The sequence below is a fragment of the Lissotriton helveticus genome, chromosome 8 (assembly GCF_964261635.1).
Source record: "Lissotriton helveticus chromosome 8, aLisHel1.1, whole genome shotgun sequence".
Taxonomy (NCBI): Eukaryota; Metazoa; Chordata; class Amphibia; order Caudata; family Salamandridae; genus Lissotriton; species Lissotriton helveticus.
In genome coordinates, this window is record NC_136069.1 from 1,679,767,189 (window position 1) to 1,679,782,093 (window position 14,905).

Sequence of the window (14,905 nt, forward strand, 5' to 3'; positions counted from 1 at the left end):
TGACACCAACGTAGCAGCCTGGCAGAGATTGGTAAAAACAAAAAGGTTCCCAAAACCCTGCCTCTGCAGGTGAGTCCCAAAACTCCAACAACTCTAAAAGGAAACTTTGGTGTTACATGTATAAGGAAAAAGGCCATAGGCCAAAGGATGCTAAGTGTCCTAAGGCCAACACCAAGGATGCTACTACTACTGCCCCTAAGTCAACTAGTCTAGAACCAGTATAAGTAGTAGTACAGCTCCTAAGGGATTAGCAGGGTTAACCTTGGGTTCTGGGTTTTGTCAGAACACCCACTCAGGCTGTCCTTGTCTGTGACAGTGGCATGGATCTTGCCACTTAACTTGTAAATCCCACTAACTTGGGTAAGTAAAGGCAACGTCCTTTGATTAATGGACAAGAAGCTATGGCTTACAGGGAAACAGAGGCCAGTGTCACAATGGTGACAGAGAAACTTGTGTCCCCCGAACAGATCATACTTGAACAGCTGTACCAAGTGACCAACTCCAGCAATGTCAGGACTGATCATCCCTTGGCTGTTGTTACTCTCAGTTGGGGAGGGGTAACTGGATGTAAAAGAGTTGCAGTCTCTCCAAACCTACCTGTAGATTGTCTGTTGGGCAATGAAGCGTAAACTTCAGCCTGGTCTGAAATGGAGCTCAGGACACATTCAGAGATATTGGGAATCTCTACCAGTGCATTTGTTGTCACCAGGGCTCAGGCCACCAGCCAAACATTGAGGGAGCACTGGATCCTGAAAGAATGGACCAGCAGGCTCCTAAGAAAAGGAGCAGGAAGGGTAAGGAAGTATCCTCCACCCAAACTCCCAGTGAGAGTCGGTCTCCAGGGTTAGATTATCAGAGTCCTTGTGAAGGAACTGCCCCAGAGGAACTTGATTCTGACCAGGCAGAGTTCCGGGGGCAGGTAGCCCTTCCAGGGAAGACTTGAGTTTGGAGCAAACCTGCCCCTCTCTTGAACAGCTCAGATAGCAAATGCTGCTGAGGAAGCAGGGAATGTCAGTGGATCCCATAGGATATATTGGGAGGATGGGCTTCTGTTTTCTGAGAGTGGAGACCCCAAGCCTGGTGCCACCAGGAGGTTGGCTTGAAGAATGCACATGGCACATTTCAGAGGTTGGCGAACAATGTTCTCACAGGTCTGGAAGCCTATTGTACAGCATATCTAGAAGATATAACTGTCTTTAGCTCCACTAGGGAGTATCAACTGGCCCACCTCAAAAATGTACTGGAGGCCCTGCAGAAGGCAGGCCTCACTATCAAGGCCCACAGGTGCCAGATGGGGCAGAGTAAGGTTGTATACATGGGTCACCTCGTGGGAGGAGGACAGGTTCAACAACTGGAGTGAAAAATCCACACCATAATGGACTGGGTTGCTCTGACTACCTAGACTCAGGTTAGAGCTATCTTGGGCCTGACTGGGTACTACAGGGGGTTTCTTAAGGGCTATGAATCCATTCCTGGTTCCCAGACTTGAGTGAAAGACATATTGAAAGGGTTAATCCCTTTTTTAAATATTTTATGTGTTTGCTTTCTCACTTTTGTGTTAGTTAACATTTCTGTTAACAGTAGTTTCTTGTCTTCAGGGGAGCCTGAGACAGGAATCAGGGGTTGCTGATCCCCAGTTTGTTTCACTATTTTAGTGGCTTAAACAGATGAAGGGTGAAAATTCCAAACTTTTGAGGGGTCCATTTCCCTGCAGGGATGGGCTTTTCTGCTTCCACCCCTCACAACAGACATAAGTTTCCTTATATCTGAACTGAGGTCACTGCACTAAAACTTATAAGTCACCCCTATAGTAGGCTCTTCAGTCCTAAGGGCACAGTGCTTGGTCCTAGGTGTGAGGGTGCCTCTGCGTGAGCAGGACACCCAAGCAAACTCCAGAGTTGATTCTCCATGCTTTGTAAGTTTGATCAGCCATTTTAATACATATAGTGGACATCAGTTATTACAAGATGTCTAACTATGTATGGGCTGCACCGAAACCAGTCATGTTTGGTATCATACATGTTAGAATCTTACCCCAACACTGATTCCAGTGTTGGATGTGAGACCCCTTGTTCTAGGGGGCTCCCTTAGGGTACACCCCTGTATTCACAGGTACCGCTCCTCCAGGGTCGGACAGCAAGCTAGTGCTGCTGCCGACCATAGGGACAATTCTGTCCTCCTGCTGCTGAGCCAGGCTCTAGCAGGGGAAGGCAGGACAAAAGGTTTGCTGTCGCAGATAGGCGTTACCACCTCCCAGACAGGACTTAGTGTAGTGGGCTTGGGTGGTGGAGCTTACTAGCGCGACCAGACTGCTTTAAAGAGCACATTTGGTACCCGACTTGCATACTCCAGTTTGTGCCAGTTCAGGAAGCCCTTGGCTCCCATTCTGACGAGAAACTAGACTAAGGACAAGGGAATATCCTCCCCTCTCTCCATCTCCTCCTCTGGGAGGGACCCCTGAGTCTTTCCAACCCTCTCCCTAGGGTACTTAAGAGCTTACCTGTGGTTGGCTCTTCAAATTCATCATGGGAACACACTTAAGCCTGAAGTGTGGCTCAATGGTTAGAGTGGCAGACCCTGATGAAGAGGTCTAGCCCGGGACCAGGGTTCAATTCCCCGCCTCGGCGGGTCTTAGGCTCAAAAATTCCACGGACCTGATAATTCTCGCCTCGGTGCCTATTCCAATCATGGAGTCCCACTCTGCAACTCTGGGCAATAGTTTGCTTAATCTCCACAACTGCCCCTACAACGCAAAGGATGCCTGGCCTCCACCTTGGGGGTGCCCAGGAGTGGACACCTCACAGGGAATGCCAGGATGGGTTCCACAGCGGTATTCATACAAGCGCCTTGAGACCCTTGCGAGTGAGTAGTGCGCTATACAAGTATCAATTTACATTTGCATTTACACTATGTAACTCTTTAACCATCTGGACACCTGGCCTTCGTTGAACTTTGCTGGGAATCGAAACAACATCACTGAAGACTCCTGCTGCTCCTGGTCTTGCTGTTCTAAGTCTTCTCTTCATTGTCTGGGTCTGTGCTCCATCCAGGTGTTGCTCCAGGCCTGTGGGAATCAAGGACACCCAAAGTAATCTCCCTTGGATTAAACAAAGCTGACCTGTCTGCTGCTCCTGTCGTCCTACTGACTCAAAGGCTAAGCAACACAGGTGGTGGTTCTGCAACTCCCTGAAGACCTGACCTGTCCTCTCAGCAAGCTTGAGGCCAGTATCCCTCGTCGGAACCGCTTGAGCAGATCCCCTGTGCACCACATCGACTTGCCGTCGAAAAGGCTTGTTGACTCTGTACTCCAGAGATCTTCGGGCGACAAGAAGCTCCAGGATCCAGCATCTCTTTATACCAAGGCATTCGTCCTCACCGCATCCTCTGCACCGTGGGCCTCCTTCTTTGGTGAGCTGCTCAAGGTCCTCTTGCGACTCCTGTGTCTTCAGCCTGTGAGTCCTCTTGAGGGTCTTTTTGGCTTCTGTGTGCTCCCCTGCTTGTTCAGGGCCTGCTCTGACTCCCCTGCTTTTGGGGAGTCCCTTGCACCTTGCTGGCCCCAACATCCCTCCTTTTTTGCTCCCACGTCTGTTGTTGTTGCCAAGGCTTCTTGGTGCTTCCGACGGGCACCGACCCCCTGGTACACCGCTTTTGGCATAAGACTGTTCATATGAGCGGCTCCTGGTCTTCCAAAGCACCACCTGGTCCTCACAGCTGCAGCGACAAGGTCACCATCAGCATTCCTGCATCTCCCAACATCTGTGGGCATTGCTCTTCCGTGCCTCGTGGTCACTTCTGAGTGGCATAGACACTGTCCCATCTACTTGTGGGTTTCTCTCATCTTGATTCCACCCTTGGATTCCACCATACACTTCCACAGACTCTTCCAGCAGCAGTTTTCCTGAAGTCCTCCATTGTGGTCTATAGCGGTTTCTGACATTACTTCGCATCTACGCATCAGGCTTCCCTGGTGAAGGTATCCTGCTTCTTGGGGTATCCGTGACTGGGGTGACTCTCCAACCTTCGCTAATCCACGGGGTTTCTTCAGGGTCTGCTGGGAAGGGTTCTTCTTCTTTAAAACTGCTACCCGACTATCCAATTGACTTGAATTGAGTACACGGCTGTGTTCCCTCGCTGTACACAATCTCTGTGGGGTCCTGGGGTACGTAACTTGGGTGGTCCCTTGTGACCCCAGCAGTTCGCATTCCACTTTCTTAAATATATGGTTTGGTCTCCCCCTGGGGACCACTGTGTATTGTGCCACTTACCTCTCTGCAATTGAAGTATTGTCGTTTATTTTGTGTTTATATCTCCATAAGGATTGTCTGAATTAGTGCAGGGTGCATCACTTAAATAATTGTGCACCATATACTATGCCAGCTTCCTACAGCACTCATTCCCAAAGTACCACAAAAGTTAGATGCCCCACGTAGTTAGGAACACTCAGCCAATCGAGACACAACATGCACACAGCACAAGGTGATCACACTGGACATCTGGACATGCACACACTGGCCCACACTAACTCTCCTGGTGGCTTTTCTTGTTATTTATGACTAAGATGCTTTTCAAAGACTGTAAAAGTGTTTTATTGTACCAACAGCATGTATATATGTGCAGCCAAATCTTCTGTGCTCCAAGACTATCTTCACGCGCACCTCTGTCAATATTCTACTGGCTGCAAAATTTAGTTGCACCAACTTTTTCCCTATTTTCCAAACACTGCTTTGTCTTCTCATTTATTTAAGGTAAAATGATATTTGAGCAATAATATAATAAATAAAAATCAAAAGTAAGGCTAACAGCAGCCTTGTGGATAATGCAATCAGTGGTGTTATTATGTTGTCATCTAACATGTCATCAATCATGTAATACATGATGCCATAAGTTGTGGATGACAGAGGGGGGCAAGTTATGGTTAGTGAAATATAACCGGAGAATGTCAGTGTTTTAGGTGTTATTTTAGCCATATCATGAAAATGTAACGGTCTTGATGAGACCATCCCTCACGAGATTAAGTAACAAAGTTTGTATGGACACTACTCTCTACTACATTAATACAAGAAGATCAAAGTTTAAATACTTTAAAGTTTGTTTTCCAAACTCAATTTAATTTTAGATTACTGTTTTGTATTCCCCAAATAGTTACTCAGCAAGCTCTTAAAGAAACAATTGATCTGCATGGATTCATGAATCCAAGCAGCAAGGTCCTGCCTGCAGCAGCATTGGGTGGCAGAGAAGTTGTCCTCAGCTGATTCAGCACTCTGGACGCCTATTGTTCCACAGCTAGTGTGGTCTCTGGCATCACCTAAGGGTTCTGTAGATTACCAAAATTGGGTCAGGTTTAGACATGCCCAGGTATATTTTACTGAGAGGATTTGGATCTTTGTGACTGGGGTACTTCTTGTTAAAACTATATCTACTTTCCACAACTTTAAGTTGTAGGTTTCCAGTCCTGAAGAATTGCCCTCATCGATAATGAAACTTAAGGCAAGAAACATGTCGACCTTCAAACATATTATTTTATGAGCTGCATGGGATCATTACCTCCACATTCAGTCACCCACTGATTTTTAATCATAACAAGAGAACCCATTCATTAAAGTTATTTGGGTATCTCTTTTGTATTTGTAATCAACATCACAGTAATTAAGACGTATAGCACCCCCACCCTACATCACATAGAGCCCCCTTGAGAGGTCGGTTGGGCAGGGCAGCACCGGCTCAACGAGGAGCTGCCCTATGATGTAGCATGACACACATCTGGGTGTTTGAGGTCTCTTGCTTCTGAACAATCAGATCCCCCAATCTGTTGTCTCAGTTACCCAGCCTAGGTTTTATTTTCCTTTACCCCCAACCCTAGGTACTGCATGACTAATGCACTACAATGCAGCAACATCGAGTAATGACTGACTAGCAACGAGGCCGTGGAACCCTAGGGAACTTACTCCCAATGATTCAAAATGGCTCCTACGATCCCAAGATATCAAGGATTCATGGGAAATGTAGTTTTGTTGTCATTCCCCATAATGATGTTCATTCCCCAGAGATGAAAATCGACGCAGACACTCTGTAATGACCTCGAACCTTTCACTGGTCAAAATGTGCTTATGGCAAATTCCTGCAAAAAGAGCAACTTCAGAATGGCGACTCCTATTATAATGTCAACATAAGTACTTAAGGGTGAGTATAGGTTTACTATTTTTTAACACTACGTCCACGTAACTTGACAATGTATATATCTCGAGGAACAGAGTTATGAACAGTAAATATATACTTACATACATATGAGTACCTTGAGGAAACACGAGTAGATGTTATTCTAACGTCTATTTGATTTGTAGTTTAAAATCGGTGACGACATTATTACAGCCTTGAAAATGAAGTGGTCCTCACCTGTGCCCATAGGATTTCTGCCAGCTCCCTTCGGTTCTGTACGACGGCCCAGAGAAGAAGGTCTCGGATGGGATATTTTAGAGGTGTCTCAATCTATTTCAGAAGAAAAAACACCAAAAGTTGAGTTTTAACAAACGGTTTGTGGAACGAAATAAGCAGATTGTTACTTTTACATCTGCATGTAACGAGCCCGTTTTATAAAAAAATATGAATTTATTATCGAATGCCGAAAAAGTCGAAGAGGCACGAATGCAGTAGCGCCTAAATCTGAGCAGTGTCCACAGCCCTAAGGAAGGTATCAGGGGCGGGCACTTGTCCCCAATGGAGTCCACTTTCTTTCTTTCTTTTTCTAGAATGACAGAAGAAGTGTAACCTAAGGAGTTCTAGCTGTAGAGGCAACAAAAGAGCATGAGGAAGTTGTTTTTCGGTGGAAGAGTTTAAATCCGGAGCCATATATTTATTCTCCAAACAGCACTGGTGTAACAGATAAGGGTGTTAAGAAGGCGTTTCTCATGCGTTCCACTAAACCTTTAAATGCAATGATAATCTTCATTTTTAATAGGTATATTTTAATCTTCTTTTCATCATTTCCACACTGCATTGTTCAGTTTCCAACTCATGTTTCGCGACTAACATGCTACTTTATCAGGGATTCATTTTCAAATGTTACCAGCAATTACTGTTTTCACTGGAACCTTAGTAAGCATGAGGCCATCACTAATAATCTTCTGTCGTTTTCAAAAACTAAACATTTGTGTCCCTTTCAGCTTCCCAGGAGCCTGGATGAAGTGAACTGCATCCAGTTATACTTCACAAAACAATGTTAGGACCTGGCCCTTAGAATAAGGTGACATTTTTCAAGCCCTTTCCCTACTCTACGTAACACGTGGAAAAGTGGACCCAAGAAATGTCATGCTATTTTTGGGCGCACATTTTGTTAGACAAGGTGTGAAATTGATGTTCAGTGGAGATGAGGAAAGTTGTAAATCAATAGCGGGATTTGTCAAAGTTGGTCGACATTTATTATCTATGTTAAATATCCTACAAGGAAGGTGAGACAAGATCTCGAAGGAAGGTTTGCAAACAGCCTTGTGTGATGCAACTAACTGGACTGATGCTTTGAGAAAATTGATTTGGCCGTATCACACCACGCCCAATATTGTCAATGAGAAAACTCCTTACACGTTGATGCAAGGAAGAGGTTTTTCCTCTGTGCTGAACCTCACTTGGATGTCAATAAATGATCAGGGGTGGATAAAAAAATAAATAACAGAAGGTGCCGGGTTTCCAGGTGGGGCCTGCATCAGAGTGAAGCTCAGGTAAAGAGTTAGAAAACACAGTCCCGTTTTTCAAGACCTTTATAGGTAATAGGAGAGGGAAGATTTGTGATGGAAGTGATGGATGGTGATGGAGCAAGGATTCGCACGTACAGCGACTTGCTTGGATCAAGAACCTCAAATAACGTTATTAAAAAAATGACCAACCTGTTCGTGTTACTAATATTGCACATTTTACATTACACGGGGTGTCCCAGTAACGCTTGCTTATGTGTTTACTTATCCTAAAACGCTTGCCACTAAAATGGCTGCTTCTAAGCGGGAATTTCTTCTGCGCATGCGTCGGTCACACTCACGTGACGTGACGTACTCGCAGTTCTGGTGGGAAAAGTTTGCGCTTGCGCACTAGTTTAAAGATGGCCGCTTTGTGTTCTCACATGCCGATGCTTGCCCTGCAGCTTTTGCACTGCTGTTCGTCTTGCACTAATCTTAATGCTATAGTTAGTATAAAGTAAGGGGAGTCATATAGGGATTCCTGGTATACAGTGTATTCATTTATTTCTAAGTTCTAAATTGTTTTCCTTTACTTTTCATGTGGCGAAACTTTTGGGCCGGGGAGGTGTATGAAACTCCATCTTAGAAGTCCCTACTGTGCATGTCACCCTGGCAGAGGGAAGAAAACCTTGTACCAGTGGAACCCAGCCAGCTGGCAGCCACAGTCAAGATATCCTGAGAACTGACCTGTGACCCAGCAGGACGAAGCCGAGATGTACTGCATTTGAAACAATTGTAATAAAAACTGTGTGCACCATTGTTAGGTAGTGCACATATCATGGGAACCCCAAATTCAATAGGCGGTCCCAAAATATGCAAATTGGGGCTTGTAGAAGTCAAATCCTGGTTGGTGTGTTGACCTGTCCTACTTGAGGACCAATCAAAATTGGGGATTCTTACACTTGCAACATTTGAGGGGTGGTACACTGACCCGAAAACAGTATAACTAGCCTAGGTTTAGCTAGAGAAATTGTCCGACTTGTCCGAATAGCTGACCTGTCACTGACCCAACGCACTCAATAGGTGACTGATACACAGCGCTGCGGAGCACTCTGTCCGTAATTTCCATAGACCCAAGCGGGGTTTTTGAGAACCTTAAGTGCTGGCGGAGCACTTTGCTGGGGAATTCGATAACCCAATCGGGGTTTTGACTGATTACTGCAGAGTGGGTGTAGCGCAGGCGTTGCTACCGAACTGCGGGTGCTGGTCTTTCCTTGATGGTCCTGTACTGATCCTAATCTGGTTTTCCTGTCCTGGGTGTCCATTCTGCACCTGTTGGCCTCCTGGCGACCGTCCTTCCTTGGGGTTCTTTCTCCTGTCCTAAACTGACCCGTGGCCAGGGTTGGTTTTCACACCGTTCTAGGTAAATATAGTACTGGGGAACCTATCCTGCATCCTTCATTCTTTTTCTTTGCTTTTATAAAGACGTGTTCTTGCATATTGATTTTCCATGCTTTCCTTTTGCACTGATAAATGAAAAAGTCATACATTATAGTTGTTATACTAGCATGTTCCAATTTTCCCATCCTTTAAGTACGTTCCTGCATACTGTTCATAAAATATAGATGTTCCTTTTCTTTACCTTCCTTTAGCCAAATAAAATGATTTTGCTCTGGAATATTAGAGTGTTCCACTTTTACCTTCCCCATAGTTACATGTTACCTCTCGAGTTTCCATAAACTGATTAAATTCTTGTGCTTTGCCCACTTTTGCCAGGATATATATATATATATACTGTGACATTCTAGCATGTTCCTTATTTTTCCCCGTCCTTTAGTCACTCCACGTCTAGTCTAAATTCCTGAAAATTCTTACTAGCATGTTCCCTGTTCTTACCTTCCTTCAGAGTCCTAAATGGTTGGTCTTATTTACTTCCTATATGGATATGTGCTCTTTATAATTTTAGTTATTGACAGTTTACTTGCTGTGAACCTTATGCTTTCTGAAACTGACGAATTCTAGATAAAGGTTTTTAAACTTTTCGAGTCTGTGGTTATTACATGAGTGCAAAGAATATAAAGGATATTGGTATTTTTGTGTCCGCCTTTCTTTTACAGCTAGCTCCCTGATCCATTGTGGTCATAGGTACCTGTAACGGTGGATTGGTAAGTCGGGTACATTGGAAATACAATAGGATGGAACAGGGTTACTGGTAGTAGAGTGTAAGGTTACCCGATTAATAAATATGGTGAATTAGATTTATGGGCCCAATACGTATATGGTAAAATTATAGTCGGGTGACCTGCGCGCTCTGTCAATGGTACTGTACAATGTGAAAAACAATGTCCTGTCTGCTTGAAGAGGCTGAGGAGAACACTGAAAAACAAAGGGGCAAATTTACAACCCCCTATTGCCACAGCAACGTCACTTTTAAAGAAGTTGTGGTGGCGAGAAAGGCTTTGCTTTATTTACAAGGCAGCATTGAGCCACTTAACACAGCTTAACGCTGCCTTTTTAAATAAGGGCCCCTTTCATGCTAAGCTTAGCGTGGAAGCGGGGGCAACGGGTGTTGCTGTGGGCACTCCACTGCAACACCCATTGATTTTAACACTGCCCCCTATTTACAAGGGCATAGTACATAAGAGGCAGCGCCAAAATTAAAACCATGGAAAACCTGGTCTTACCCTGGCTCAATGAGGAGAAATGTTTAATTTCCCCTCGTATGTGCTGTTTCCATGTGTGCTGGGTTGTGCAGCACACATAGAAACAGCAACAGGCCTTTGATTGTTTATGTACAGGAAGGTCCCCCTTCCTGCACATAAACAATCTTTAAAAAAAATGAAGTTTTGCAACTTCTATGTGTGCTGCTTTAGACACATATCAATTGCATTAACAATATTGTGCTGATGGCTAAACTAGACTTGAACTCACAGGTTTACACTGACATTATACTATTGCCTTTGAACCGATTTAATGTGACCCATTGAAGTGTATTTTCCTTATGATAACTAGACCTGAGCTACACCTCAATCCCAACTTGTTTAAAATTAATGTCATATTCACTGTTTATTAGTCCTGCTGCACATAGTCATGCAAGTCATGTTTGTTTATTTCTGAATTACGCTGTTCTAGATGAAGAAGCTCTAGCACGGGCTCACTATTCTATCTTTTATCCAAAGACCTTCAGTTTGCTGACTGTATTGCACTCATTCACTCAAAATCTTTCACTGGTGTTTTTGTAACTCGTTTGTTCTGACATCCCTGGAGGGCATCAGGTCAAAACAGGCTTAATCTATATTCATGTAGTGGGTTACTGCTTGAATGGTAGGATTGTATGTTTGTTTTCAAGTTGTTCTGATTGTTGAAAATACATTTCTTTGCTCACACTCCACTGATTCTGCATCTTCTATTCGGGCATTTCCTATATAAACCCTATATAAACCCAATGTATTTATCAGCTAGACCTTTTCTGTCCTGCTAGGGATTCTGTCCAGTTTCGCACAGATTTTCCTGAACATTTGGGACTTAGTCTATTTTTGATTTGGCCTAATTAATCTGTCCAAGTCTGAGGACATTCATGGCAATGGCTTTATGCAATTAAATTAGATGTACTGCAATTGCAATGTTCTATTTTTGTAATGGACCTAAAGCATTTTTTAAATAAATCTTCATAAATTTTAATTCTGCCCTAGAACGTACCTATTTAGTCAGCCCTCCCTTATTTGACAGTATTTTTGAGCCAACGTCCCAGTTTTACCCCCCAATGTTTTTGAGACTTGTGGACTTTGAGAAACAAATCCCTTCATTTTCTAACCTCTGGGATTGGATTTAAAAACTCTCTGTTTTCTGAATTCAAAATGGCCAGAAGGGTTAGCTGGGTAGGCTCATCCCCTAAATCCCTGAATGGAGATTGTGTCATCTTAACGTTTAGGACCCCGCATTTGGTACGAAACATCATTGAGGGGGGCTTTAATGGGACGGTTAACACTGAGGTTATTAACATTTTACCCTTGGGTTTCTTTTATCGTCCCATGGATTTTGTAAGGCACCCCGGCCCCCAATGCCTAGTAGAAAATTACTTAGATCCTAAGCAAGCAAGATACTGTGTTCCGACATCAAATCACTTTGAGGTTCTGAGTGGCTTAGAAACTAATGATTGACTGCAAATGGAGAACCTCGTAAATCTATCTAGCAAAGTAGTCCACTATAACTTCATGCTCAATCAGGGGGACCCTATGAGTGAGAGGGCGGAGCAGGCCAGGATTCCGGGGATTGAGGGTACCATCAACGGGAAGCTGGTCTCTGAAGTTGGTTCTCAGCTAGTGCACCTTAACGGGTCTTTGTCGGAAGGTATCAGCCCTCCTTTACTTGCTCCAACCACCGTTGTAATTCCATTATGTAATATCACCTCCTGGAACATTGCTTGAATTAAGTCAAAAATTAATAATCCACTTTGGCATGACTTCATTCAGTCCCAAGACCTGCTTTGTTTTCAGGAAACTTGGAGCAAGGAAGCGGTCCATTTTAACAGGTATAAGACCTATCATACCCCGGCTGTCGAGGCTGTGTATGGGAGAGCTAAGGGAGGGCTGAGTGTTTATCTCTCCTATAAACTGAATTTATAAAGGGTAATAGAGCCTATCAAAGATATTTATTTTCAATTTCTGGTACTTGATCTGGATCCTGTTTCTTTGATTGCCCTGCTTAATTTTTATAACAATATTCCTCTGGGTGAAGTATCAAATGTTATTAATAATATGTCTAAAGTACTGTCCTCCCAGGTTACAAGTAACAGGAAAAATGTGATGATTCTTCTGGTAGGCGATTTTAATTGTACTTTATGTGGAATGGCTGAAGATAACAGATGCGGAGTGTTATGGGAACAGGGCATGTGTCAATCACATTTTAATCATACTCCTTTGGGTGAACAACTAAATGAAGTTCTTAACAACTTTGATCTTGGTTTTGTAAATGAATTATGTGTATTGCCATCCTCCTTACCTCCAACATTTAATGGTAGGGGCTGTTGTTCTACTATTGATTATGCTCTTGCCACTAGTAATCACGCTCACATAATTCATTCTTTTAAAGTCTCTGACGACGCACTAATTGATCACTTCCCTCTCTGTATGGCCATCCTACTGCCAACCAAGAACACCTTAAGGAGTAATAAAAAAGATCGAGTTTGAGAGAACTTATCTATTGGTAGCACAAATGGGTACTTTTTACGATGGGCCATAGTCGACCAAACAGACATACTTAATATAGTAATCGGTAAATATATGTCAGAGTTTGCGATATGCTTGGGAGAAGATACCGCCCCTGAAACTCTCCTTGCCTCTTTTTTAACTATTACAAATGTAATAAGGAACTCCCTTATGAGGCAGTGTAAAAATAATAGAGATCAGGGAGGATGGTTTGACTCCAAATGTACCCAAGCCTATGCACTCTTAAAGAAAGAACTACACAAAAACCCAAGAAGTATTACTGAGGTGAGGAGACTTAGGAAAGAATATAAGCTAGCTGTCAGAGACAGGAAGAACATGTTAAAACTAGAGGCCTGGGAAGTCTTGCACATAGCATCTGTAAATAATCATAGCGCAGGTTTTTGGAAGATTATCAGAACTCCCTTTCTAGCGGAAGAGACTGGTCCCAAAATAGAGATAGCGATCCCAGAAGCAGACTGGATTGGGCACTTTGCTCAGGTGTATGAGGGAGAGGAATTATCATCTTACCCTTGCCCACCTATTTCCTATTCCAGATCAAGGAATTTGGCGTTTACCTTGGAGGAGATTGAAAAGGCACTCCACGCTAGCCAGGGTGGCAAGGCTCCTGGCCCGGACAGTGTCCCCATAGACATTTTTAAGGCAAGCATTCCTCCGTGGGGGCCCCTTCCGGGCCAGGTGCTTAATGCAAGTTGTATTACGGGATTTTTGTCTACCTGGGTGGAGTCCATAATCATGCCCATCTTCAAACAAGCAAGCATTTGCAATGCAATAGGTCTTGCAGTAGCAAAGTTTAAAGTTGTTGGTATTGTAAATGGCATTGTTTATTATCTATCTATTTTTTTTATTTTAGTATGTGAAAGTGGGGTAAATGTGATATGTACGGTATTGTGACCAAAGCTATGAAAGCGGCAACCACAAGTAAAAATGATGTCTTCCTCTAACCAGCGCCAGATGAAAGACTGTATTGTGACAAAATAACGCACAAAAGGCTGCCTGAAAGTCTGCTGCAGTGTAATTTTCTGTGACACTCCAGACACTTGAGAAACAAACCAGCCCAGGCAAATTGACCGTAAACAAGCCAAATGAGAAAGATAAGAATCTATTCCTCTGCAGCATCTGTGAGATGCAAATTAATCACCGCAGGATACTAAATTTTCTTTTAAATGCTGCCAGAAAGCACGACCAATGCACTTTTTGGAGCCTGATATCAAAAAACAATAAATCGGGTAGCTCCAACAGAGATTTTTTCCTTGATGAAAAAACCTGGCATGATCATTTTCTAAAATTATATGATCTGGCAGAGGTGCCCCCAGATGAAAACTATACTCGATCTGTTCCTCCATCCATTGATTTAGTAAAATTTAGTATTGAAGAGACACTGTGTGCAATAAAGGCAGTTAAGGCCGGTAAGGCACCAGGCCCGGACAAATTACCTGGGGATTTGTTTACTCATAACATTGAAGTATGGTGCCCCTACATAAATTTTTTATGTAATTCTATTTTTCTAGGAACCCCAATTCCCGAATCATGGAAGGGGGCAGAAATAGTTACCATCTATAAAAAAGGGGATCGCTATAACCCAGGTAATTACAGACCGATAAGTTTAATTGACATTTTACAAAAAGTTTTTGCCAGACATCTTTTAAATCGACTTTTAGACTGGGTAGAGGAATTTAAAATCCTCTCAAAATTCCAAGCAGGATTTAGAAATAAGATAAGTACTGTGGACCAGGTACATAGGTTTATGTGTATTTGTTGGAAATACGTACAAATAAAGAAGTGCAGCCTATATGTAGCATTCATGGATCTACGCTCAGCGTTTGATCTTGTCCCTCGCTCCCTTTCATGGGATATTTTAAGGAATATGGGTGTCCCAGAAGATCTGCTGTTAAACCTTATAAAACTCCATACTGATAATTTCGCAAAAGTAAGATGGGGGAGAAATGGTGAACTTACTCAAGCCATACCAGTTAGGAGGGGGGTACGACAAGGCTGCGTTCTGGCCCCAACCCT

The 14,905-nt window shown here is 43.4% G+C and overlaps 1 protein-coding gene across 4 annotated transcripts in view; it reads right to left on the reverse strand.

Annotated features, from left to right (window-relative positions):
• Positions 1-14,905, reverse strand: part of LOC144773622 (transient receptor potential cation channel subfamily M member 2-like) — a 1,628,848-nt gene that overhangs the window by 1,124,182 nt on the left and 489,761 nt on the right. For 3 of the 4 annotated variants that reach the window (XM_078658770.1, XM_078658769.1, XM_078658768.1), the window contains exon 14: positions 6,394-6,486. The exons of the other annotated variant lie outside the window; for it this stretch is intronic. In XM_078658770.1, coding sequence (XP_078514896.1) covers positions 6,394-6,486 — 93 coding nt within the window. The remainder of the gene's footprint in view (positions 1-6,393; positions 6,487-14,905) is intronic. 4 annotated transcript variants of the gene reach the window in all.